Genomic DNA, 25,552 nt, shown 5'->3' with positions numbered 1-25,552 from the left:
CTGTTTTTCTCTTCTTCTTTTTTGAAACGTGACTTTTCTGTTTTCTCTTCTTATTCTCTCTCTTACGCTTTCTTCCTCTGTAACAAACTTACACTTTCTCTCTCTGTAACAAACTCAGGGCATATTGATTTCCACACTTTCTTCTGTTAATAGTTCGATATACAAGGTGCCCTGGTCTAATTATGGAAACTGAGACTTTGTTTAAAGATGCTCTTGCAGGAATATTCAGTGCCAAACTGGAATTGCGGAAGATAGCTCAGAGACTGAGCCGACATGATAGAACTATCCTTCATATTGCATCTAAGGATGGAAGTTTAGAGCAAGTGCGATACATTCTAAAGGAATTTGCCGACAACAATATTTTAATGAAGTTGGATTCCAATCAAGAAACCGCACTTCACCTTGCAGCATTTTATGGACACACTGAAGTGGTTAAGCTCCTCATCGAAGCAGCCCAATGTTTGTTGCCTGCTTCAGGTGATGTTAGCTTTGAAACTTTTGTGAGGCAACCTAATACAAGTAGGAACACTGCCTTACACCTAGCTGTGGCCAATGGTAGCCTGGGTTGTGCTAGACTGTTAGTAGAGGCAGATAAAGAGGATCGGCATATCCCAAACTGTCAAGGTGAACCTCCGGTCTACCTAGCTGCCAAATTGGGGTATAACAAAATCGTTAAGATGATCTGTGAAACTTGCACAGCTCCAAGTTTATCTGGTCCTGATGATGGTTCGACTGCGTTACATGCTGCTATTAAGATGCTCCCTCGAGGTAATTTCAGTTATACCTGTGATTATCTAATGTAATTCTTAATACGGATGTTCTAGTGTGTGCCCATCGGCACTCACTAACAACCACTTTTTGAGAGGATTTTTATTAGCTAAAAATTTCATTAATAATTATGGTCACTTGCATGTACAAAAAACATGACCAGTAAAAATCCTCCACCTCAATAAAATGTAGTTGTTAGCGTTTGCCCATGATGGGCACACACTAGATAGACTCTTCTTCATATTTGATAAACAAGCATAATATATAAACGAATTTTCTATAGTGTGCCCATGGGCACACAATAGTCATTAACTCTCATGAAAATACTAGCTTTTGATTGGTGGATGGGTAATAAATGATAGTGGCCCCCTGCATTCACATCAATTCCACCAATCAAAACAAGTCATTTTTATGAGAGTTGGTACTTATTGTGTGCTAATTATATTAGCACTTGCACTTGCAGCAAATAAAACTTACGAAACTTATTACATTAGCACTTGCACTTGCAGCAAAAACAGAAGACAGAGACGTGGTTGAGGTACTGATTGGTGCAGTCAGACGTTCAATTTCTTCATCAAATATTGAAGCTTTTGTTAGACAATCTGATGCAAACGAGGAAACTGCCTTGCACCTGGCAGTGCAAGGAAAGCACTTGGATGTGGTCCGGCTAATATTAGAGGTAGATCGCAGATATCCGCATGAAGATAGAAATAAGGACTTGAAGAGTCCAATCTACATAGCAGCCGAACAAGGGTCAAAGTCTATAGTGAAATTACTCTGTGGAACTTCGGAATTTGGATACACGACATTGGGTCCTGAAGATGAAACGGCTTTGCATGCTGCTATCTTAGGAAGCAATGCAGGTACACTCGAACTCCCACTGTATTACACCCTCCGTCCCTGAACACATGTTTATTTTGATTTTTGACCGGTGAAATTGACTATATTTTGATTTTCAGAATTTAAAAATAATATACAGATATTTTGTAAAATTTAGTAAAAGTTTATTTATTTTGAATTCTTGAAAACCAAAATGGACATGTATTTAGGGACGAAGAGAGTAAGAAATTTTAAATAATAGAAGCAATTTTGAAACCTATTGTTAACTATACACTCCGGGGCGGATTAGCCCACAAATGTTAAGGGGGCACGAAGCAAATTTTCGGAAAACACCTATATATATTTAAAATTTTGAAGGGCACTCTTATAATTTTGTGAAATTTAGAATGGTGAAAAAATGTAAAAAATATTTTTAGGGGGACACGTGTCCTCCTGCCTCATCCTAGATCCGCCCGACAAATTAAAGAGTGATTAATAATCTGAGATAGATATTTCTTGCAGAAAGACATCGAGAATGAAATGGGAGTGAGTAAAATTCTTTAATCGATTAACCAATTAACTATTTAACTCACACATTTACATTTTCCAGAATGCGTAAGATCTGTCTTGGATAGAGCCCCGTATCTTGTATCCTATGTTGACAAAAAGGGCGGACACCGCTGCATTATGCAGCATTTCATAAATTTGATTCGGTACTTGCGGGTATAATAGAGAAGCAAAAGTTAGTCGGATACCAATCTGTGTACGGATATCAGGTGCCGACTCCACTTTGTGTAGCAGCTACAGAAGGACATATTTCTACTGTGAAACAACTTATGACATTGTTGCCTTGGTCATGTTCCCAAGCTAATCACCAGGGTCAAAACATACTGCACATTGCAGCATTTAATAGAAACAAAGAGATGGTACGGTGTATTTTGAAATATTGTCCAAAAGATTGCATTAACAAAATTATAAATGATAAGGATGAAAATGGCGACACGCCCCTTCATTTGCTTATAAGCCAGGGTTGCTTTGTTCCCGAACTCATAAATCACAAGGAAGCTGATACCTTGGCAAGGAACAATCAAAACTGGACTCCTTTCGACATGTTATACTCCCAGGACAGAGTCAAAGGCGACCAGGTACTTACTGATCATTACTAAAGCTTAATTTCTTGGTTTATCACAAAATACAGAAAGAATTCTAGGATAAATTTTTAGGCATCTAGTCATACATTATGTTTTATTTGTAGTTACAAATAAAAAAAGCCGTGGATGGTGTCCAAGCTGATCATAAGAACCGGAGTAGAAGCAGTTTGAAGGGAAAGTCTTATCCGGAAGAAAGTGACATTGAAGATAATCAACAACCGATGCAAGATAATCAAAAATGGACATTCTGGCGTAATAGCAGACAGGTAAAGCTGAAAACCGAGGAAAGTCTGGTTCCCCCAATTATCAGGTCAAGAAAAGAAGCAAAATTTAAGAGAGCTAAGAAAAGGGTAATGAAAGAAGAGCTTGAAGTTTACCGGACACGGACCAACACTCAAATTATAGTTACTGCGCTGATAACTACAGTAACTTTCACTGTTGGATTTACATTGCCGGGGGGTTACCATCAAAGTGGGGAAGATGACCAAGGTTTAGCTGTTCTCTCGAAAAAGTCACTTTTTACTGCCTTCATGGTAACAGATGCCGTGGCTCTGTTATTATCAACGTCTTCTTTATTTCTTTACTTCATCTCAACAATGTATCAAACTCCCCACAGAGTGTCACAACTAAATGCTGCATCAACCGGACTCAACATTATTTCTATAATCACAATGATGTTGACCTTTTTGACAGGATCATATCTGGTGCTATCTGACTCACCCGCCCTTGCCGTTAGTGTTTGTGTTATCATTTGTCTTTTCTTTCTTCTCGTTATTGTATTATCGATCCTGATGTTATATGACCGGAAAAAGGAGAAGGATGATGAAGTGTGAGTATGTTGGCTATTGTTTTTAACTCTTTAATGTACTTCTAGTTTTCAAGGTTTAAATAAATTTATTATTTGTGAGAAGCATAATGTCTTTTTATTTTATTATTTATCATCAATCCAATAAATTATCTTGTAGTTAGATGTAAAATATTTTATTCTCAAATATGTTTTGATATGAAAAAATTTCACAATGATATGTTTATTTTAGTAAAAATTTCTATGATATCTAAAAAGATGGAATTTTTTTTAAAATAAGTTACATCGTTTATGGAGAAAAAATAAATTTTTAGATTCAAATCTAAATATGTTATATATTAGGTGGATGACTCCTAACTTTCTAGCTTCCTTCACTCTTATACATATAGCTTTTGAGTTATCCCCATTATTGTATACACCCTTTGGCCTTTCACTTACTTGTAACTCACAATCTATGGCCCTATATAAACCTTGTAATATGTGGTTGGATGAATGTACTCTCTAATATGTAGCTCTTCTCTTCTTAAGTTTTATCTCTATATATATTATCTATAACACGTTATCAGCACGAAGGCACAAAGAAGGAATGCAAGAAAAAGATGCCACGGTGAAGAGAATAAGTTTTCCTTGTATAGCAGCAGGAGTCTAGGATATATCAAAATACAATCACCTGATCTCTATTCAACTTGAGGTACACAATTCTTTTACTGACCAACAAACTTATGTGACTACATTTACGCATTAATCTTTATACTTTTAATCTAGGTTGATTCTTTTCATCTAGTATAATTATAATCATGAGTTTGTACTAGGTCAGGACTTGAGTTTGGTTGTATTCTCACATGCATGCTATTATGAAATATCATATATATTTTAATTGTTATTGTTTCTTGTTTCTGGAGGTGGATAGAGTATCAGTAAAGAATGAGGATGTAGTATAAAATGGTTTCTCATAGTTTAGATCATCGCTACTAACCAAAATGCATATCCGCTATCTTTTACAGTTTTGTGGTTTTCATTAATATAAATCTAGGAAACACTATTAAGATAATATAAATCTTACTATTTGTTTTGGTATTTCGAGTTGAAGAGATTATGCACTAAGGAGACATAGTTGCTAAACGAATAGTATGCCCTGCTAGTTGACAAGTCTGTATATCTCCATGCTAGAATTTATATTTACGTGTTTTATGTTTATAAGAAATGGCAATTCCTCATTTAAAAAAAAAATGATTAAATGCATGTCTAAATTATTAATTTGTATTTGTAATAGATTAATATGTATATTCTTGTCTCGAACTTTTCTGACTCAAATATATAAATTATGTTTACTTGGTAATATATATTTCTTTAGTGACATGTTTAATCTTTTTATATCATGCATATAAATTTTGGTATATTTTTAACAAATATTAAATCAAGGTGTATTTAAATTCTTATTCTCATCTTCATGCATAATATACTTTATACGTAGCTTTTGCCATGTAATAGATTTTATCAATATGCCTATTTATTTAGTTAACCTTAAACATGCATATAGTTGTCAAAATTTTTATATAGTGCGTGTATGAATGTGTTTTCTTGATTTTATGTGTTTGTGAATTAATATTTATGTTAATTATATTTTTGTAGTAAGAAAAATGTCAAATCTCACGAAACTTGAATTCAACGCACTTGATATCACCGGCAATAATTATTTAACGTGGATTCTTGATGCCGAAATCCACCTTAATGCTATGGGTCTTGGAGACACCATAAAGGAAGGAAATGTGAAAACTGAGCAAGAAAAGGCAAAAGCCATGATATTCCTTCGACATCACCTTCATGAAGGCTTGAAAACTGAATACTTGACTGTTAAGGATCCATTAAACCTTTGGAATGATCTAAAAGAGAGATATGATCATCAAAAAACTGTGATACTCCCTAAGGCTCGATATGATTGGCTACACTTGCGCTTGCAAGATTATAAAAGTGTAAGCGAGTACAATTCAGCGATGTTCAAAATCACTTCTCAACTGAAATTATGCGGTGAAAATGTAACCGATAAAGATATGCTGGAAAAGACTTATTCCACTTTTCATGCCAACAATATGCTCCTACAGCAGCAATATCGTGAACGGGGGTTCACGAAATATTCTGAACTTATTTCTGTCTTGCTTCTTGCTGAGCAAAATAATGAACTTTTGATGAAAAATCATCAAGCTCGTCCAACTGGTTCCACACCATTCCCTGAAGTGAATGCTGTTACTAATAATGATTTTGGACGTGGACGAGGACGAGGACGTGGTTTTGGACGAGGTCGTGGACATGCCCGTGGACGTGGTTTTGGGCATGGTCGAGGTCATAAATATCGAAACTTCTCAAATTTTAAAAAGAAACCTCACCACCAGAAGTGGACAAAGAATGAGGAAAAGCCTAGGGGAAATATGATGGGTCAAAGGGTTGAAAGCATTTGTCATCGTTGTGGAATGAAAGGGCATTGGAGTAAAACATGTCGTACCTCCAAACACCTTGTTGATCTCTACCAAGCTTCTTTAAAAGGTGTTGAGACTAATTTTACTGAGCAACATGATCCTCTGGGTCTATCCCAGCTTGAAACTCACCTTGGTGGAGATAATCAAATTGATCCACTCAACTTTACTCATATGGAAGTGTCTGATTTCTTTGAAGATGGCAATATGGAGGTGGCCAAATTTGGTGGTAATGATGCCAATTAAATAAAAGGCCTTGCTTTATTTAATTAAATGTTTATGTATTTACGGATGAACTATAAAGTTTCTTTTGTTTGGGTTTTTAATATGTTGCTTAATTTCAAATCTATGGAATGTCATGAGATGTTTTATCTCTAATTTTGCTTTATTTTTATGTGAAGAACATGGCCAGCAGCCTCTCATCATATGTCATAGAAGATGAGGAATCACTTTGCTTAGCAGATAGTGCAACAACACACACAATTCTAAAAAATGAAAAATATTTTTCGCATCTAAAGTTAGCTAAAGCTATTGTGAACACCATATCTGGTGCATCAAATCTTATTGATGGCTCCGGAAGAGCAAATATAGTGTTACCTAATGGAACACGACTTACTATTGATGATGCAATGTTTTCCACCAAATCAAAAAGAAACCTTTTGAGTTTCAAAGATATACGTAAAAATGGATTTCACATAGAGACAACAAATGCAAATGATGAAGAATTTTTATATATCACATCGGTTGTCTCAGGGGTGAAGCAGTTACTTGAAAAGCTCCCCTCATATAAATCTGGATTATATTACACCTTCATAAATCCAGTTGAATCATATATGGTGGTGAACAAAAAATTAGAGGACCCAACTAATTTTATGATGTGGCATGATCGTTTAGGTCATCCGGGTTCAACAATGATGCGAAGAATTATAGAAAACTCAAATGGACATCCTCTCAAGAACAAAGTTGTTCCTTTATCTAAAGATGTCCCCTGTATTGCTTGTTTTCAAGGAAAATTGATAACTAGACCATCTCCTGTGAAAGTTTCAATTGAATGCCCAAATTTTTTGGAGCGAATACAAGGAGATATATGTGGACCAATTACCCCATCTAGTGGGCCATTTCAGTACTTTATGGTACTCATTGATGCATCAACACGATGGTCGCATGTTAGTTTATTGTCCACTCGTAATGTTGCTTTTGCACGACTCCTTGCTCAAATAATTCGGTTAAGAGCACAATTCCCTGATCATAATATAAAGAAAATAAGATTGGACAATGCAGGGGAATTTACATCCCAATCTTTTAATGATTATTGTACGTCAATTGGGATTGAAGTGGAACATTCTGTTGCCCACGTACACACTCAAAATGGTCTCGCTGAATCTTTCATCAAAAGGCTACAACTGATTGCAAGACCTTTACTTATGAAAACGAATTTACCAAATACTACTTGGGGACATGCGATTTTACATGCGGCTTCTTTAGTTCGGTTACGACCGACCTCTTATCATCAATATTCCCCTATGCAACTTGTAAATGGTAGAGAACCGAATATCTCTCATTTAAGAGTTTTTAGGTGTGCAGTTTATGTTCCGATATCCCCTCCCCAACGAACAAAAATGGGACCCCAAAGAAGATTATGGGTATATGTTGGGTTTGACTCTCCCTCAATTATTAAATATTTGGAGCCCGTGACTGGTGATTTATTCAAGGCAAGGTTTGCCGATTGTCAATTTGATGAGACAGTTTTTCCTGCATTAGGGGGAGATAAGGTTAAATCTGAAAAAGAAAAGCAAGAAATTTTATGGAATGCAGCATCCCTGTCTCATTTTGATCCTCGTACAAATCAATGTGAACTTGAAGTTCAAAAGATTATCCACCTACAAGAAGTCGCAAATAGATTGCCTGATGCATTTACTGATGTCAAGAATGTGACAAAGTCACATATACCAGCTGTTAATGTTCCTTGTAAAATTAAACTTCCTCAAGAAGATAATAAAATCATGCTAGCAAATGAGTCTAAAGCACGCCAGAAGCGTGGTAGACCTATTGGATCCAAGGATAAAACTCCAAGAAAAACAAGGAAACTTGATAAGGAAGTTGGTACATCAAATGACATCATAGAATTGATCACTGAAGAGACGTCTTCTAAGGATGATCAAACACCTGAAATTGTTGACAATGAAGAGATCTCGATAAATTATGTCATTTCAGGAAAGAGGTGGAATAGAAAAGAAATTGTCATGGATGATATATTTGCATATGCAGCTGCACTTGACATTTCTGAGGAAATCGAGGATCATGAGCCTAGATCGATCTATGAATGTAAAAAAAGAAATGATTGGCCAAAATGGAAAGAAGCTATTGAAGCAGAACTGAAATCACTTGAAAAAGGCCAAGTTTTTGGACCTATTGTCCAAACACCTGCAGGTATAAAACCCGTCGGATATAGATGGGTATTTGTGCGTAAAAGAAATGAGAAAAATAAAATTGTGAGATATAAGGCACGCCTTGTTGCTCAAGGCTTCTCACAATGACCGGGAATTGATTATGAAGAAACTTATTCCCCGGTAATGGATGCAACAACATTCAGATTTTTTATAAGTTTATCAATTCTAGAAGGGCTCCGAATGAATTTAATGGATGTTGTAACTGCCTACTTATATGGGTCACTCGATACTGACATTTACATGAAAATCCCTGATGGATTAAAAATGCCTGAAGCATATAGTTCAAGACCTCGAGAGATTTACTCAATTAAATTACAGAGATCATTATACGGATTGAAACAGTCGGGTCGTATGTGGTACAAACGTCTCAGTGAATATCTTTTGAAAAATGGATATACTAATAATGTAATATGTCCATGTGTTTTTATTAAAAGGACAAATTTGGGGTTTACTATCATTGCAGTATATGTCGATGATTTAAACATCATTGGAACCCCAGATGAACTTCATGAGACGATTGAATATTTGAAAAAAGAGTTTGAAATGAAGGACTTGGGTAAAACAAAACTTTGCCTTGGTTTTCAAGTTGAACATTTATCTAAAGGAATCTTTGTCCACCAGTCTTCATATATTGAAAAAATTCTTAAACGATTTATTATGGATAAGGCATATCCTGTGAGTACACCCATGATTGTAAGATCATTAGAAAAGAATAAAGATCCATTCCGCCCAAGAGAAAAAGGAGAAGAACTTCTTGGTCCTGAAGTACCATATCTTAGTGCCATTGGTGCACTAATGTATCTTGCCAATTGTACACGTCCTGATATTTCATTTTCAGTTAATCTTTTGGCAAGACATAGTTCTGCTCCAACTCGAAGACATTGGACTGGTGTGAAACAAATATTTAGATATCTTCGAGGAACAATGGATATGGGTTTATTTTATTCTAAAGACTCAAGAGTGGAATTAGTTGGTTATGCAGATGCAGGATATCGGTCTGATCCACACAAAGGAAGATCACAAACAGGTTATATATTCACATACGGCGAGACGGCAATATCTTGGCGATCTACAAAACAGACTCTTGCAGCAACTTCTTCAAATCATGCCGAGTTGTTGGCACTTCATGAAACAAGTCGAGAGTGTGTATGGTTAAGGTCTCTAATCCATCATATTCGAGAATCATGTGGTCTTTCAGTTAACAAAGGAACTCCTACCGTCATTTTCGAAGATAATGAAGCATGTATCACTCAGACCAAGGAAGGCTACATTAAAGGGGATCGGACAAAGCACATTGACCCAAAATTCTTCTTCACTCACGAACTTCAGCAGAGGGGAGATATTAATGTTTGTCAAATTCGCTCATGTGAAAATCCAGCAGACTTGTTTACAAAAGCACTTCCAACATCTTCTTTCGAGAAGTTAGTGCACAAGATTGGGATGCGCAGATTCCGGGATATATGTTAATATTTGTATTAATGTTGAAATGAGGGGGAGTCATGATATTTTATTCATGCGACACATGTACTCTTTTTCCTTCACTAGGGTTTTTCCCACTGGGTTTTTCCTAGTAAGGTTTTAATGAGGCATGTTGTTGATACGAGTCATCCAAGGGGGAGTGTTATATATTAGGTGGATGACTCCTAGCTTTCTAGCTTCCTTCACTCTTATACATATAGCTTTTGAGTTATCCCCATTATTGTATACACCCTTTGGCCTTTCACTTACTTGTAACTCACAATCTATGGCCCTATATAAACCTTGTAATATGTGGTTGGATGAATGTACAAAAGTGTGATGATCTCTCTCTAATATGTAGCTCTTCTCTTCTTAAGTTTTATCTCTATATATATTATCTATAACAAAATACATATTCTAAAAATTATTTTAATTTCTTTTTACAACGTTGTGTGTGTTCAGAAATAATTTAAAAATATAATACATAAACTTTGAGGGTCACATGGGTTAAATAGTTGTTAGAAATTAATATATACACGGTTATCTCTCAGACATTTAAAGTTAACTATAGATTTGGACGGAATAGTGATTAGGAATTACAATTTGCACGGAAATGTTAAGTATAAGATGTATATTACCACATTTTAAAGTGCAGGTACTAAATTGCGTTTCGAGCAAATTTAAAGGTGATAAAATGTAATTAACTCTATATACAGACTTCGAGCTGCAACTTGCAAACCATTCATCAATCTCAACTTCCTCAAATCATACCAGTTTCCTTCTCTACTCGGTTCTATATTTCTTCCTTTGACTTTATTGTTCTTCCTTCGATCTTGCTATCAGTGTTAGCAATCTGATCTTTTCGTTTTCTTTTACAATTACCAGAAATTAGTGGAAAAATAGATTGAAAAGTAAGAAACAACCATGGTTGGTCTATTGGACATTCCAGTGGCAGGAGTACTTGTGGACAAAGTATCGGAAATAGCCGGGCGTCCACTGTATCCTCTGTTACATTACAATACTATTGTTAGCGATCTCGATTCACAGATTGAGCTACTTCGCATTGAGGAGAATAAGATAGCGCAAAAGGCCATCGAAGCAAGATATAATGGGAAAATTCTCTTTGAGCACGTATTGACATGGCAGCGAGAGGCTGAAGAAATCTTGAAAATTCAGTTTCTTCCAATTCATAATCCAGTCTCCCGTTTTCGAATGGGCAGGGAAGCCGTGCGGACTGTCAAGAAGGTGATTGAAGTCACTAACCGCGGAAGAGAACTAGCCAGTAGCGAAATTGCATTTTTACCACCTGTCGACAGTACTAAATTCCCAGATTTTCATTCGAGAATATATGCTTACAAGAAGCTCTGGGAAATGCTTACCAATGACGGTAGTCCTCAGATCTTGGGCATCTATGGAATGCCAGGAGTTGGCAAAACTCAAATGATTCAGCAAATTTCGGAAGAAGCCACCACGAAGGAGATCTTTGACAAGGTCGTACGAGTAGATGTGGGCAGCAGGAGGTTGGATATGTTTGATCTACAAAACCAGATGGCCTTGCAGCTAAATTGCTCTTTAGAATCCCAAAATAATACGGAAGACAGAGCTTCAGTGCTGAACTACAGTTTAATTAGTGGGGGCAAGATCCTTGTCATATTTGATGATGTATGGAGGGAGATTCCTTTACATATATTTGGAATTGATGGTAGCTACATGGATTGTAAGATCCTCTTCGCATCTCGAGAGGAAAATATATGTTTTCTTAACAACTGCCAGCATCCTGTCAGTATCACAACCCTCACAGATGATGAAGCACAGAATCTGTTCACCAACACTGTTGGTATTTCTCAAATTGACTCTTTACAAGATGATTCCCTGGTTCAGAAAGTGTGTAAAGAATGTGCAGGTCTGCCTCTCCTCATTATTGCTGTTGGTAAAGCTCTTCGATTAAGGTCTCACAATGTATGGGAGGATGCTCTTTTTCAACTTGAGAACGGCACAGTTGAAAGAATTGCTGGAATAGATCCACACATCTATGCTTGTGTCAAATTGAGTATTGACAGATTAGCGGACGATGCCAAGTCATGTCTTTTCCTATGTTCCATGTTTCCTAAAGATGCTGCCATTCATACGAGGAAGCTGATCCAGTTAGCAATTAGCACAGAGCTGGTAGCTGAAGAGGAATCTGGGGTAAGTTCTATCATTGATACTCTCAGATCATCTTCTTTATTGCTCGACTATCAGGAAGGTCATACAATAAAACTGCATGACTTTGTCAGAGACGTAGCTAGATCCATAGCTACCAGAGACCCGGAATATGCTTTTTTACTTGTAAGATGTGGCTTGTGGTTGCCTGATGATGATAATTATGGTAGTCGGAAATTTATGCATATTCATCTAGAGGAGGGTGATATTTGTTTCCCTCATAATCTGGTATGCCCAGACCTGCACACATTGTGGTTACAATGCTACAAGCACATACAACAATTTTCAGGCGGCTTCTTCAGTATGTTTGCAAATCTCAGAATTTTATTCATCCAAGAAGGTATATTTTCTTCTTCGGAGGGTCAGATCTCTCTTAAACCCTTGGATAAACTTAGGACACTTATTTTAGATAAGTGTAACATGACTTGCATTCACCAGACTAAAGCTAGCTTTTTTCCGGAAAACCTAGAAACTCTTTGCATTTGGGATTGTCATCTCCCAAGACCAATGGATTTACCAAACCAGAAAAATCTTCTTAAGCTAGAAATCATTGGGAAAAAAGGTGAAGTGGTATTTCTGCCAAACACCATTTCTAGACTTTACAGTTTGGAAAAATTGCATATACGAAATGGATTCCAAATTTTGGATGATGTTTCTGCTTTTCCGGTGCCCATACAAATTTTGGATGATGTTTCTGCTTTTGCGGTGCCCATAGTTCCCGAGATTAGTAAATTGACTCGTCTAAAAAGTTTACAGACATTCCTCGAGGGCTCTGAGCATTTCCGAGATACAAATATACTTTGTAAGTTACTTGAGTTTAATATATGTGTGGGCAAGCCAGCAGAACATACTGGGAACTTGAAGAGATCAATTGTCTTGCACGGCGATCAGCCAGATGGTGTGGAAAGTCTGATGGAGAGGGCGGAAGAAGTGGTACTGCAGACTACTACACATGTTGATATGAGGAAATTTTGGAATATTGACAGAGAAGCATTTGCAGACTTGAGAAACCTGTACATTGATAAATGTGACACCATGATGCATCTAGCAAGTATATCACAAGACCAAATTCATAGTGGTCAACAACGGACATCTTTTTCTGAACTTACCATTTTAGAAATCAAAAATTGCTCTTCAATAAAATACCTCTTCAGCAATTCTGTTGTAACATGCCTTCAGCGACTGCAAGAGCTCTGCATTGATAATTGTCCGGTGATGGAAGTAATAATTGATGAAGACACAGGTGAAGGAAAGATCATGAACTTTGAAAAATTGACATCATTGAAGCTGGTCGGATTACCCAAACTCAAAAGCTTCTGCAGGGACAAATCTGATCAATTTCAGTCTCTATTTCACACAACGGTATGCGTTTTTTGAATTGTATATAATTATATATAATATTATATGTTAACTTTTTTCATTTTTCACAGTAGTCCTCTACCGGCTTAGTAAATATTAATTAGATATGTGGTTTTAGAGAAGTTTAGTCCGAACTGGTCCGCTTAATTCCATTTTTCTTGTCAATCATACAGGTTGCATTCCCTTCCCTGGAAAATTTGCATATCGATGATTTAAAAGATATAAGTGAAATTTGGGCGAAGCATAACTATGATGACAATGTATCCTCCTTCTCCAAACTAAAGAGCCTTAAGGTTTACGATTGTCATAAACTGAAGCTTGTGATTCCCGTCCCCATGTTGCCTAGGCTACAGCTTCTGGAATACTTGAACATAGCTTTTTGCAGGTCAGTGATCTCTGAAGTTGGTACCTTCGGCAACACAGAGATATATCCACTGCGAGCTTTGCGTTCTATGGATCTAGAAAGCATGCATTGTTTGACGGAGACAAAGTTGAACTCAATGGATTTTTACAAGGCAGAGACTTGGTATCCGAATCTCGAAAATCTGAGAATACGTGATTGCAGTAGCTTGAGAAATGTGTTCCAACCTCCTTGTGCCAAAAGTCTTGTGAAGTTGAAAAAATTGTGCGTAATTGGTTGCGATAATATGACAGAGATAATTGGAGCAGGTAAACAAGAAATCACTGATGGAGTCGGCCTGTTACCAAGGATGGCAGAGTTAAAGCTAGCTCATTTGCCAAATCTGACCAGCATTTGGCATCGCAAGGTACATTTATTGCCAAATAAATCTTATTCTCTCGTGTCCCATTTATTCTAAGGTCTTTCTAACGTGTGTTTCAGGGTACATAATAAATAGATGAGTTTAGTGGATTTTTATTGGTGAAATTGATGCGAATGCAGAATTAGTCATATTTAAAAAATGCACCAAACTCATAAAAATTAACGATTATTGTGTACTCATGAAACACCATAAAAAAACCGTTGATTCCATACGTCACTGTTTCGTACGCACTTTGATACTTGTTTTTATAACTTATTTTAAGTTTTTTTTTCTGAATAAAATTTTAATAGTTAAACTTTTATTCAGAAAAAAATAATTAAAATAAATTATTAAACTGCATTTTAAAGAAGTACTCATTAAAGTGCAAGCCGTCCTGGGTCCTGCTTATCAACCAAAGCACGGAAGGACTAAGGAGTAACATTTAGATATCGTCATGCATAGAGTACAATTTATCTCTTACTTAAAATTTTACTCCGTATTTTTGTTCTGGAGTAATATTGTAGATAATCGAAGTCGGGTATTCAAATTTCTACTCGAATAATTCTACGTTGATAATGGGTCAATTTAATTTAAGACACGTGACACAGATCTATTTTAGAAATGAATTTGGATAGTCTAAAATTCCTAGTTACTAACCCAATTAATTATCTGGAAAGTAATGTGGAAAATTTTAGAGCTCGAGTAATTAAATAGGGTTCTCTTGCATAAAAATTTGTTCACGGCTTTCCCGTTACAACTTGCACCTAGCTAGTATGTAACTGATAAATTTTAGGGGGTTTATCATTAAAAATACTTATTACTTATAAATTATAATTATATGATAAGTTATATCTAAGTAAAATATAATTTTTAGCTTATATTTTGGATTAAAATTTTGATATTCATAACTTATTAAACATGAAATTATTAATATTAAAATTAATTATCATAAATTACATTTTAAAATTAAAAATTTTAGGAAGATAAGTCACTTAGAAAATTAGGAATTTTAACCTACTAGATTCTGCCTTCCCTTATAAGACAAAATTATAATTCTTTACACAAATGTATCTTATCTGGAGGATCTACGATGGTGTCTTAAAAAAAAACTCTTTAACTTTAAATAAATTTAGATATGTGAAAATTAGTACTCCAAACCTAGAGCATGTTTGCACCAACTTTAAGCCGGTACTTAGGGGCCGTTTGGCTGAGTTTAAAAGAAGTGTCTTATTACTTAAAATAAAAGAGTAGATTAGAAGTAAAAAGTTGGCTTGGAGTTAATTATAAGCTATTATAAGTGTTTAGATACCACGACTTATAAGTTATTTAAGTGTTTGGATAACTTAACTTATAAGTTGGTATAGTTTCGTAATTTTGTAGTATACTAATTTGTTTCTTCTAAAATATAAATTATAATAATATAAGACCTTCTATTATTAATTATTAATACATGACATATTTTACGGATACAAAATTTAAAAGTCTACACTAAAAAAATTAATAAATGCAAGAAAGTTAATAGAAGTAACTACAGACCAACACTATAGTCAAGATAACTACATATCAGACCAACACTGGACTATCTTATCCCGTATCAAACGTAAGAGAAGAGCAGCAATTGAGTTAGCAAGAAGTTGAGCAAAAAAAAAGCTAGGTTTGGTAGCTTTTTTTGTGAGCTTCTTTTATTTTAATTAAGCACTTCTCAGAGTTTACTAAACGAACATGAAATAAATGGAAGTTGACTTTTACTACTTTTAAGCCCAGAAGTGGGTTACCCAAACACCCGCTTAATTCTGTATCCAACTTTAAACCGAGAAATATATGTTTGTGTAAGAAGTTAGAAGTCGCTTAAACTCAGAAATAAGTCAGAAGCTGACTCAAAGTCATAAGTTAGTTTGAGGATTTTTTTTGGTGACTTAATTTTTTTTGATAAAAATTTACCCTAAGTCATAATTTACATGTAAATCAATTTTATTTTTATTTTTATATCTTTAATAACCTTTAAGTCATTAATAAGTCAAAATTATCTAAACAAACATTTTAAACTGTTAGCTTATCACATAAGTCAATATTTCCTCCCATTATATTTGATATGCTATCATGACCTATAAGCAACTCCAACCGTGAACCAAAAATCTAAATTTGGGACAGTTTTGACCTAAATCACTCCAATCATGGAATAAAAATTAATTTGAATTTGGATCCGTGAATTTTGATCATTGGTATTCATTTTTTAATAATAAAATATTGTTATTTTTATTATTCGATAATTTTGTTAATGTTATTAAAAGTAAATTAATTAAGATTATATTATAATAACTCAAAAGACGATTAATGGTAAAATAAAATTTCAAAATACATGAAAACTAAAAACATGAAACAAAATAATACAATATAGATAATTTAACGAGAATTAGTATATTTATGTAATCTTTTAATGTTTTTGGTTTATTTATATATATAGTTTTATCTTTTTTGAATTATCTTGTAACATTTTATCTTTGTCTATTTGTTGATGTTATCATTATAATTAATCAATTATCTTAATTAATCTTTTTTTGAAAATAATTAAAATCAAAAATATAATAATAATAAATAAATTTGTAAATATATTTGCATCATACAATTGGAATAAGATTCGGATTACAACCCAAATTTAGATCATTTTGAATCCATGACCCGAGTTGGCTTAAGTGAACCACACCCACTTGATACTCCCCTGTTTATTTTGACAGTGTCCCACACTGTCCCCTAATTTCTCCGTCAGTCTCAAGAATAAATTCTAGTTCATGTATCCTTTTTAAAGTGAATTAAGTTTAACTATGCTAAAAAAATTTATACATACTCGTATGTTAGTAGTTGATTAATCTTAGAAACAAAACCTGTTTTTGGTAATTATGGTGTAATTGTTAAAAACGTAGACTTTTGTCTGTGGATGACAGAAGTATACATTTGACAATGTGCTAGCTAACACCTAGGTGATGAAATGATGCCCAAACCACGAACTTACTCATGGTCAAGTCGACATAATTCATTTTGTAGGTTGATTTCCCGGACTTGAAGGTTTTTGACGTGCTCGATTGTGGGAAACTAACTTGGAAGCGATAGAGCGCGCTAGAGAGGATTCTTTTGCGGCTTTGCCTTAAGCAAGGTAAAAAAAAGAGTGGTGACAAGCAAGATATATACAACTTCCATGTTTCATGTCAACTGGGACTAAATAATCTGAAAGGATAGGCGCCAAATAACATCGTAGGTGGCATGAACGGTATTTTAAGGATTCTGTGGGATTACATTGAGACACTGCTGTCTGCTGGTAGCATGATCTGGAATCTCTATGCTTCTACAGAGAAATTAACATGAGTTACTTTGTCGGTTAATCGAGTTATGGCAATCAAGATTTGATACACCGTAGAAAATGGTGGGACCCATATATTTTTTAATAATAAATTGAGACAGTGGAGGAAAGTTTTGGGTGTAATAGTGTTTTTATTATTGTGGAATAGAGGTAATCGGAGAATATTGAGTGTAATAGTGTTTTATATTAAAAAATTATTATTTTGGAAATGTATAGAAATGATTTGAAATCTCAATTTTTTTTTTTTATGGAGTAACAAGTTTCCCAGCCTTGGCTCAGCATGATCAAAATCCATCTTCTGCAGTAACAAATTGCAGCAGCTCGGTTATTTGTCAAACCTATATACCTCGCCAACAAGTATCCCAGCCTTGCACTACATTGCGATAACTGCACCAGAAGTTGCCATATTTTGGTTCGAACTTCAAACATCTCAACAAGCAAATCTGTTACTCTACTCAACTTCTTTTCCTTACAAAGTATGGTCATAATATAAGTGACTTCAGAATTTTCGTGCTTAATTATCAAAAAAAAAAAAGAACATGAAATAATTTAAAACTGAAATTAAAGTAACATATTTATATATACACGGTCGGGAATTAGAACTAATGGATTGACCTACCGATTTAGAATTTATCAGAGAATTTTTGATAAATTAGAGATTCTTATTCAGATCAATATAACCAATTAATTAATAAATATTTTTTTTATTTAAACAAAATTTTATAGATAAATCGAAAATTTATGAATTAATTATAGTTTGTAACCCCTAGGATTGCTCCAAACGCACTTAAGATCCTGAACTATCAAACGTGACATAATGTACCCTGAACTTTATATTCCTATACAAGTTGTAACCCATAGTCACTATTCCGTCCAAATATGCCGTTAACTTTAACTGTTTGAGAGGTAACAGTGTGTATATTAGTTTCTAACAGCTACTTTACCTCTTGTGACCCCTCAAAAATTATGTATTATATTTTGAAATTATTTTTGAACACACATAACGATGTAAAAAAAATTAAAATAAGTTTTAAAATATATATCTAGATTTAGAATCTGAAAATTTATTATTATTTTTACATAAACGATGTAACTTATTTTAAAATTTTAAAATAAATACATATTTTAAAAATTATTTTAATATTTTTTACATCGTTGTGTGTGTTCAGAAATAATTTCAAAATATAATACATAAACTCTGAGGAGTCACAGGGGATAAAGTAGGTGTTAGAAACTAATATACACACTGTTACCTCTCAAACAGTTAAAGTTAACGGCATATTTGGACGGAATAGTGACTATGGGTTACAACTTGCACGGGAATATAAAGTTCAGGGTGCATTATGTCACGTTTGATAGTTGAGGATCTTAAATGCGTTTGGAGCAATCCTAGGGGTTACAAACTGTAATTAACTCTAAATTTATATAACGCTGTGTTTTGTAACATGATCAGTGTCCCAAAGTAACCAGACTAGCTTAACGAGGCCAAGAAATGTTGCGCGGGAAAATCGTATCAAAACACAAAGCTATTCGGTTATGCCCAAGCCACACTTGTTCTTTCATTAATTTCACTACCTCGTCAACACCTTTCTTACAAAACTCTACTAGCTCACTTAACTTATTTTCACCTTACTTCACTCCGATCCAGAACCTAGTAAACCAATACAAATCACCCCATGCCCACCTCACTTTAAGTCCTTTTTCACATAAAGATCACAATTTTTTGGACCAAACTTCACAAAAGTTTGAAAATCTTGTGTTTAAGTGCAAGAATTGTTGTGATATAAGGGGTGCTAAACAGCTTCAGTCACATGTGATTAAAGATGGGTTCTTTAGTGATGTGTTCTTGTCGAATAGTCTTATTAATTTGTATGTTAAAGTTGGTGATTTGGGGTCTGCGAGGCTGGTGTTCGATGAAATGTCTGAGAGAAATATGGTCACTTGGGCTTGTTTGGTTTCTGGGTATGTTCAGAATGAGTTGTCTGAGGAGGCTTTTGCTGTTTTCCGAGGTATGGTGCGTGAGGGGATTGTTCCGAATAGTTATGCGATTGGGAGTGTTTTGCGAGGGTGTTATGCCCTTGGAAGTAGGGGTGTTGTGCCTGGTTTGCAGATTCATGGGTTGGTTTCGAAAACGGTGTATGCGTTTGATGTGGTTGTTTGTAATGTGTTAATTTCGCTTTATGGGGGGTGTATGGAGAGTCCGGATTATGCATTTCGTGTTTTTGGTGAGATATGTGAGAAGAATTCAGTGTCGTGGAATTCTATTATTTCGGTTTATTCTAAAAGAGGCGATGCGTGTTCTGTGTTTGAGCTGTCGTCTGACATGCAGAAGGAGGGATCTGGATTTAGTGAGTATACATTCGGCAGCCTGATTACTGCAGCATGTTCTTCTGTTGAGTATGGATTGTCTTTGCTTAAGCAGATTTTGGCCAAAGTTGAAAGATTTGGTTGTCTTGAAGACCTGTATGTGGGCAGTGCTTTGGTGAGTGGTTTTGCAAGATTTGGTTTGCTGGATATAGCTATCGAGATTTTTAAACAGATGGGGGCGAGGAATGCAGTGACTTTGAATGGACTGATGGTTGGATTGGTCAGGCAAAAAAGAGGAGAAGAGGCATTTTATATTTTTAAGGAGATGAATGATTTGGTTGAAATTAATTCTGATTCCTATGTTGTCCTCTTGAGTGCTTTGGCTGAATTTAAATTGCCTGATGAAGGAAGAAGCAAAGGTAAGATGGTTCATGGCTATGTTATTCGAACTGGTTTATGTGATTTTAAGGCTGAAATTGGGAATGGTCTGATCAATATGTATGCAAAATGTGATGCAATTGATGATGCTTGCTCTACATTCAAGCTCATGAGAAACAAAAATTCAGTTACATGGAATTCTTTAATTTCTGCTCTTGACCAGAATGAATGTTTTGAAGATGCAATAATCAGCTTTCATGATATGAGGAGAAGTACCTTGATTCCCTCGAAATTCACCCTTATTAGTGCTCTGAGTTCATGTGCTAGTTTGGGTTGGATGAGAATGGGAGAACAAATACATTGTGAAGGGCTAAAGTTAGGACTAGATACGGATGTTTCTGTATCAAATGCTCTTCTTTCTGTATATGCAGAGTGTGGATGTATTACAGAATGCAAGAAAGTTTTCTCCTTCATGCCGGACCATGATCAAATTTCCTGGAATTCGATTATTGGAGCGTACTCTAATAACGAGGGACCAATTTCTGAAATTATAAACCATTTCAAGAAAATGATGCAAGAGGGATGGAGTCCTAATGATATTACCTTTATAAACACCCTTGCATCAGTATCATCTCTAACTTCTTGTGAACTGGGCAGACAAATCCATGCATTAGTAATTAAGTGTGCACTTATGAATAGCACTCCCATTGAGAATGCCTTTCTTTCTTTCTATGGGAAGTGTGGTGCAATGGTGGAATGTGAAAATATTTTTTCCGGAATGTTTGACAGGAGGGATGATATGAGTTGGAATTCCATGATTTCTGGATACATACATAATGGGATGTTACCCAATGCCATGAATTTGGTTAGACTTATGTTGCAGAGTGGCCAGAAATTAGATTGCTTCACATTTGCATCTGTTCTTAGTGTGTGTGCCTCAGTTGCAACCTTAGAGCATGGCATGGAAGTTCATGCTTGTGGAATTAGATCTTGTATGCAATCTGATGTTGTAATTGGTAGTGCGCTTGTTGACATGTATTCCAAGTGTGGAAGAATTGATTATGCTTCTAGGTTTTTTGAGCTAATGCCTGTGAGGAACATTTATTCTTGGAATTCAATGATATCAGGCTATGCACGACATGGCCATGGAAACAAGGCTTTAGATATATTTGCAAAGTTGAAGCTACATGGCCCTTTGCCAGATCCTGTTACCTTTGTCGGTGTCTTGTCAGCATGTAGTCATGTAGGGTTGGTCGATGAAGCGTTCAAACATTTTGAATCTATGTATAAAGTGTACAGACTGACTCCTCGGATGGAACACTATTCTTGTATGGTTGATCTTCTAGGACGTGCTGGAGAATTTGATAAGTTAGAGGACTTTGTAAACAGAATGCCAATGAGTCCAAATGATCTTATATGGAGAACAGTTCTTGGGGCTTGTTCTAGAGCAAATGGTCGTAAGAATGACTTGGGAAGGAAGGCTTCTGACATGCTGATGAAATTAGAACCCCAAAATTCTGCCAACTATGTGCTGCTTTCTAATATGTATGCCTTTGGAGGAAAGTGGGAAGATATGGAAAGGACTCGAAGAGATATGAGCAAGGCAGCGATAAAGAAAGAAGCTGGATGCAGTTGGGTCACTATGAAGGACGGGGTTCATGTTTTTGTCGCAGGAGACAAATTGCACCCAGATAAAGATGCAATATACGAAAAACTCAGGGAACTTCAGACAAAAATGAAAGATGCAGGATATGTGCCTGAAACAAAATTTGCTCTGTTTGATCTTGATCCAGAGAACATAGAAGAACTTCTGAGCTATCACAGTGAGAGGCTTGCAGTTGCTTTTGTTCTCACTCGCACATCAGAATTGCCTATAAGGATAATGAAAAATCTTCGAGTTTGTGGGGATTGCCACTCTGCCTTCAAATATATATCGAAAATTGTTTGTCGGCAAATAATTTTAAGAGACTCAAGCAGGTTTCATCATTTTGTCGATGGAACGTGTTCTTGTGGAGATTACTGGTGATTGAAATCATGTGAATTGCAGCACAGTGATTATTTGGTAGGTGCTTTTAACATATCTGTTTGCTATCTATGTTCATATCTACCCATCAGTTTTTTAGTGGCATTCTACACTCAGGATATATTAAGAAATGATATGAAAGTGATTAAAAAGCTTAAATAAAATTTATGCCCTATGCACACATTCTAACCGAGTAACCGATACAAACAACTGTAGGGTTTAATCTCTAGAAAATTTTACATCTATTTTGTTCATTCTCTAATCCATGAATCCTGGTCAGGTCACCAGAAATGAATTTTCGGACTAGAATGTAAATTGATTGGCTAATATGGTTACTTAGGTAGATGCACTAAACTATTGCTATGGAAGCAAATTTCACGAGCTTAGTATAAAGAACTATTTTGTGGTTTTCCAACATGGTAGCAGATGCATACTATGTGCAAGAAGTAATTTTTTCTTTTACATTTCAAGAGTAGCCATATACTTCACTCTGGAAGAATACTTACAAGTTTTTGTTCACATCAGCTGTATTAATCTAATTCGTGGTACAAACTAATTAGAATATGAAATTACATTGCATAATCTCTGGGGGTGAAGCACTAGGAAAACATAATATATGTACATATGTTCCATGTCATATTTGTGTCATTAGTATTTTCACTGTACCAGTATAACAGTCGGATCTGTTGATATCTCATTTATTAATTCCTCTCTACCTGATCTTCAGCAAATGTCACACCAAGTGTGTAATGCGAACAGCTTATTTTCATGCCGAAGACATTTTACTTGCACAGAATGAGAAGAAAACTGATGTTGCTATTGCCTCTAGATCAGCAATTGCAGATATAGCAAATACATTTCATGACAAAATGTACATAAAGTCAAAATCTGCAGACAAGGTGAGTTCTAACATTCCTTGTGTTGTTTTCTTTGCTTATATTATGTCCAAACCACTTATTGCATGATGACTTTGGTATTTGTGAATTGTTGAAGTTATAGTTGAGTGCTTTAGGACGAGTGGCAAGTCAATGACAATGAGTAGTCTAGCATTGCCATATGATCCGCTTAAAATATTTCCATGATCTATTTCCATCCGGTTTTAGAAGAATTTTACCCTAGCTGGAAACGAAAAACAGAGCATTTTAAATGATTGACCTCTATATAGTGTGCCACAGAAGTTCATGCTTTCCCCGTGATGATGATCGGAACACAGAATTGGTAAACCTGTCTTGCTTCATATTCTTGAAAGTTGCAATTGTTATTATTGTGCTTCGCTGCAGGAAGGTTTTGCTAATTAAAACTTTTTATATGTATTTACCTTGCACGTATGAAAGCAATCTGCTATGCATAGGCGGGGTTCCAAGCATCTTAGTTGATGTGGGGTAGACCCTGGAGCATTTAGCCAGGGCTCGTGAGAGAGAGAATCTTTTCGAGATTAAGGTCCACTGCAGACTGGAGAGGAACAAGCAGAACTGGAAGTCGTACTCATACATCAAGTGCCAATGAATAATGATCCAAGTATTCACTCTGGCTGGACACATAATCCATGTTTATAAAATGATTTGGGCAACACTGAATGGTTTACTTCACGATCATTCTCTCAGACCAGCTACTGCAGGACCCTCCGCGGAATACAGTCAAGTATTTCAGGGAACGTCGCTGATTTTTGCTGATATGCTAATGAGAGAAGTGTTTAATATTTACTTTATTAGTATGATGATAGAATATGAGAAGAGAGACTGCCGGTTTGCTCAGTATATCATGTTCTTAGGAGGTCAAATTTTTGAATCTATGATATTTTATTATTTTCACACTAATAATCAAGCATTGAAATGACGGAATCTTTGTCATGTAAGTAGAGGTAATGGTTCAAGTAAACATGATATTCTGATTTCGATTCCGCTCATTCTCACGTTTATGAGAACTTATTTCGATTCTTGCTCGTTCTCAGATTTATGAGTACTGATAGAAGATTGTTTATGCCTGTGTTCTATCAAGAAAGGGAAAGAAAGAAAGAAACGTGCCTTTGCACATGATATTGATCATCATTCCCCAAATCCAGCCGTATGTTATGTTGTTGTCTCTTTCATGTGGTAAATTAAAACAAATAATTTAAATATATACGAACAACCTTCCTCAATTAGGTGTAGTCTTGAAGTTCTCACTTCTTCAAAATCGAGTAAGATAAATTTAGTGCTTTCAAAATTAATTTTTTTTCTACAATACTTTTAAATATCCGACAAGTTAAAGATTATTATAAGTATCAGGACGCTCTATTCTACAACATGTTTAATATGTCCTGCGATTTATAAAATTAATTGTTGCTTATGTTGTAAAACATAATTTGAGCTTGTTGGATGTTTAAAAATATTATAGAACAAAAGAAATAAAATTAAAATCATAGATTATATCTTATCCAATTTTGAAAAATGAGAATTTTAAGGCTTCACTTAAATGAGAACTCCAAAGATCTTTACAACATTACTAGTATCTGCTTACTTTTTCTTCCATGTAATTTGACGTAATATGACAAGACATATTTCTACATATTATTTTTAATTATATGTTATATTGTTGTCTATTTCATGTAACAAATTAAAGTAAAATTTCAAATATAAATTAAAATAATTTGTTTTGATTTTTTACACATGATTTGAGCCGTAAAAACATATCTGCACAATTTTTTCCCTTCGAATAAAAATTTAATATCTATATTTCTATTCAGAAAAAGAAAATTCGAAAAATAATATACTCGTGTAAAAAGTAAAACTACAATTATTTTGAGGCAAAATACTTTACAAACAGTATACATGCTATTACCATAAAGGAAGAGAATAATTGAAAATGTCCCAGAAATTACCATTTTAAGATGGATGGGTCTCCTTTCTCAACGTCGTTTTTGTGAAAAAACCGGTCCAACTGTTATCTCAAAACACTGTTGCATTTTGATCTTTTAAGTAAAACATGACTTAAAATTACACTTTTAGCTGAAAACTAGAATTTCAAGTTGCATTTTTGTGAACATGACTTGAAAATACGTTTTTAGCTGGAAATCATAACTTCAAGTTGCATTTCTAGCGAAAAACGAATCTTCAAGTTGTGTTTTTATAAATACGACACAAAATTACGTCTTTGAGTGTCATTTTAAGCCATTGCTTCAGAAATCACAATAGAAATCTTTTGACGCTAAATAATGACATTTAGAACTCACACTCGGATAATTTTAGATAATATATACTTTGGTT

General features: G+C 35.0%; 4 protein-coding genes across 9 annotated transcripts; all 4 read left to right on the top strand.

Annotated features, from left to right (window-relative positions):
- LOC108213477 (ankyrin repeat-containing protein ITN1-like) lies at positions 1–3,648 on the top strand. Of its 2 annotated transcripts, XR_010289609.1 has the most exons (4): positions 1–768; positions 1,278–1,631; positions 2,198–2,732; positions 2,843–3,648. XR_010289609.1 is itself a non-coding variant. In XM_017385276.2 (3 exons), exons 1-3 carry the CDS (start codon positions 183–185, stop codon positions 2,314–2,316), a joined length of 1,059 nt encoding a protein of 352 aa, XP_017240765.1. In that variant the 5' UTR covers positions 1–182; the 3' UTR covers positions 2,317–2,736. The 2 variants fall into 2 exon arrangements, 1 of the variants encoding a protein (XP_017240765.1); XM_017385276.2 differs by lacking the exon at positions 2,843–3,648 and having other exon boundaries at positions 2,198–2,736.
- Positions 3,649–5,183: 1,535 nt separating this feature from the next.
- Positions 5,184–6,260, top strand: LOC108212006 (uncharacterized). Its single transcript, XM_017383740.2, has one exon. It carries the CDS (start codon positions 5,184–5,186, stop codon positions 6,258–6,260), a length of 1,077 nt encoding a protein of 358 aa, XP_017239229.2.
- Positions 6,261–10,656: 4,396 nt separating this feature from the next.
- On the top strand, positions 10,657–17,834 carry LOC108214945 (probable disease resistance protein At4g27220). Its single transcript, XM_017387210.2, has 3 exons — positions 10,657–13,486; positions 13,657–14,250; positions 17,287–17,834. Exons 1-3 carry the CDS (start codon positions 10,847–10,849, stop codon positions 17,350–17,352), a joined length of 3,300 nt encoding a protein of 1,099 aa, XP_017242699.1. The 5' UTR covers positions 10,657–10,846; the 3' UTR covers positions 17,353–17,834.
- Positions 17,835–19,017: 1,183 nt separating this feature from the next.
- LOC108211053 (putative pentatricopeptide repeat-containing protein At5g09950) lies at positions 19,018–24,144 on the top strand. Of its 5 annotated transcripts, none has more exons than XR_010290589.1 (3): positions 19,018–22,346; positions 23,035–23,206; positions 23,642–24,144. XR_010290589.1 is itself a non-coding variant. In XM_017382541.2 (2 exons), the coding sequence occupies exon 1, from the start codon at positions 19,092–19,094 to the stop codon at positions 22,308–22,310; it is 3,219 nt and encodes a 1,072-aa protein (XP_017238030.1). In that variant the 5' UTR covers positions 19,018–19,091; the 3' UTR covers positions 22,311–22,346; positions 23,035–24,144. The 5 variants fall into 5 exon arrangements, 1 of the variants encoding a protein (XP_017238030.1); XR_001804970.2 differs by having other exon boundaries at positions 23,307–24,144; XR_001804969.2 differs by having other exon boundaries at positions 23,301–24,144.
- The last annotated feature ends 1,408 nt before the right edge of the window (positions 24,145–25,552 follow it).

The sequence above is a fragment of the Daucus carota genome, chromosome 3 (assembly GCF_001625215.2).
Source record: "Daucus carota subsp. sativus chromosome 3, DH1 v3.0, whole genome shotgun sequence".
Classification (NCBI taxonomy): domain Eukaryota; kingdom Viridiplantae; phylum Streptophyta; class Magnoliopsida; order Apiales; family Apiaceae; genus Daucus; species Daucus carota.
Note: the sequence above shows the minus strand (reverse complement) of the source record. Positions and strands in the feature narration are given on the sequence as shown.

Bases quoted from the DNA above. Each gene is read 5' to 3' on its own strand.
- LOC108213477 (XM_017385276.2), top strand. From the start codon at position 183: ATGGAAACTGAGACTTTGTTTAAAGATGCTCTTGCAGGAATATTCAGT. The intron at 769-1,277 runs GTAATTTCAGTT...TTGCACTTGCAG, and splicing joins TATTAAGATGCTCCCTCGAG to CAAAAACAGAAGACAGAGAC. The intron at 1,632-2,197 runs GTACACTCGAAC...TACATTTTCCAG, and splicing joins TATCTTAGGAAGCAATGCAG to AATGCGTAAGATCTGTCTTG.
- LOC108212006 (XM_017383740.2), top strand. From the start codon at position 5,184: ATGTCAAATCTCACGAAACTTGAATTCAACGCACTTGATATCACCGGC.
- LOC108214945 (XM_017387210.2), top strand. From the start codon at position 10,847: ATGGTTGGTCTATTGGACATTCCAGTGGCAGGAGTACTTGTGGACAAA. The intron at 13,487-13,656 runs GTATGCGTTTTT...TCAATCATACAG, and splicing joins AGTCTCTATTTCACACAACG to GTTGCATTCCCTTCCCTGGA. The intron at 14,251-17,286 runs GTACATTTATTG...TTCATTTTGTAG, and splicing joins CCAGCATTTGGCATCGCAAG to GTTGATTTCCCGGACTTGAA.
- LOC108211053 (XM_017382541.2), top strand. From the start codon at position 19,092: ATGTTGCGCGGGAAAATCGTATCAAAACACAAAGCTATTCGGTTATGC.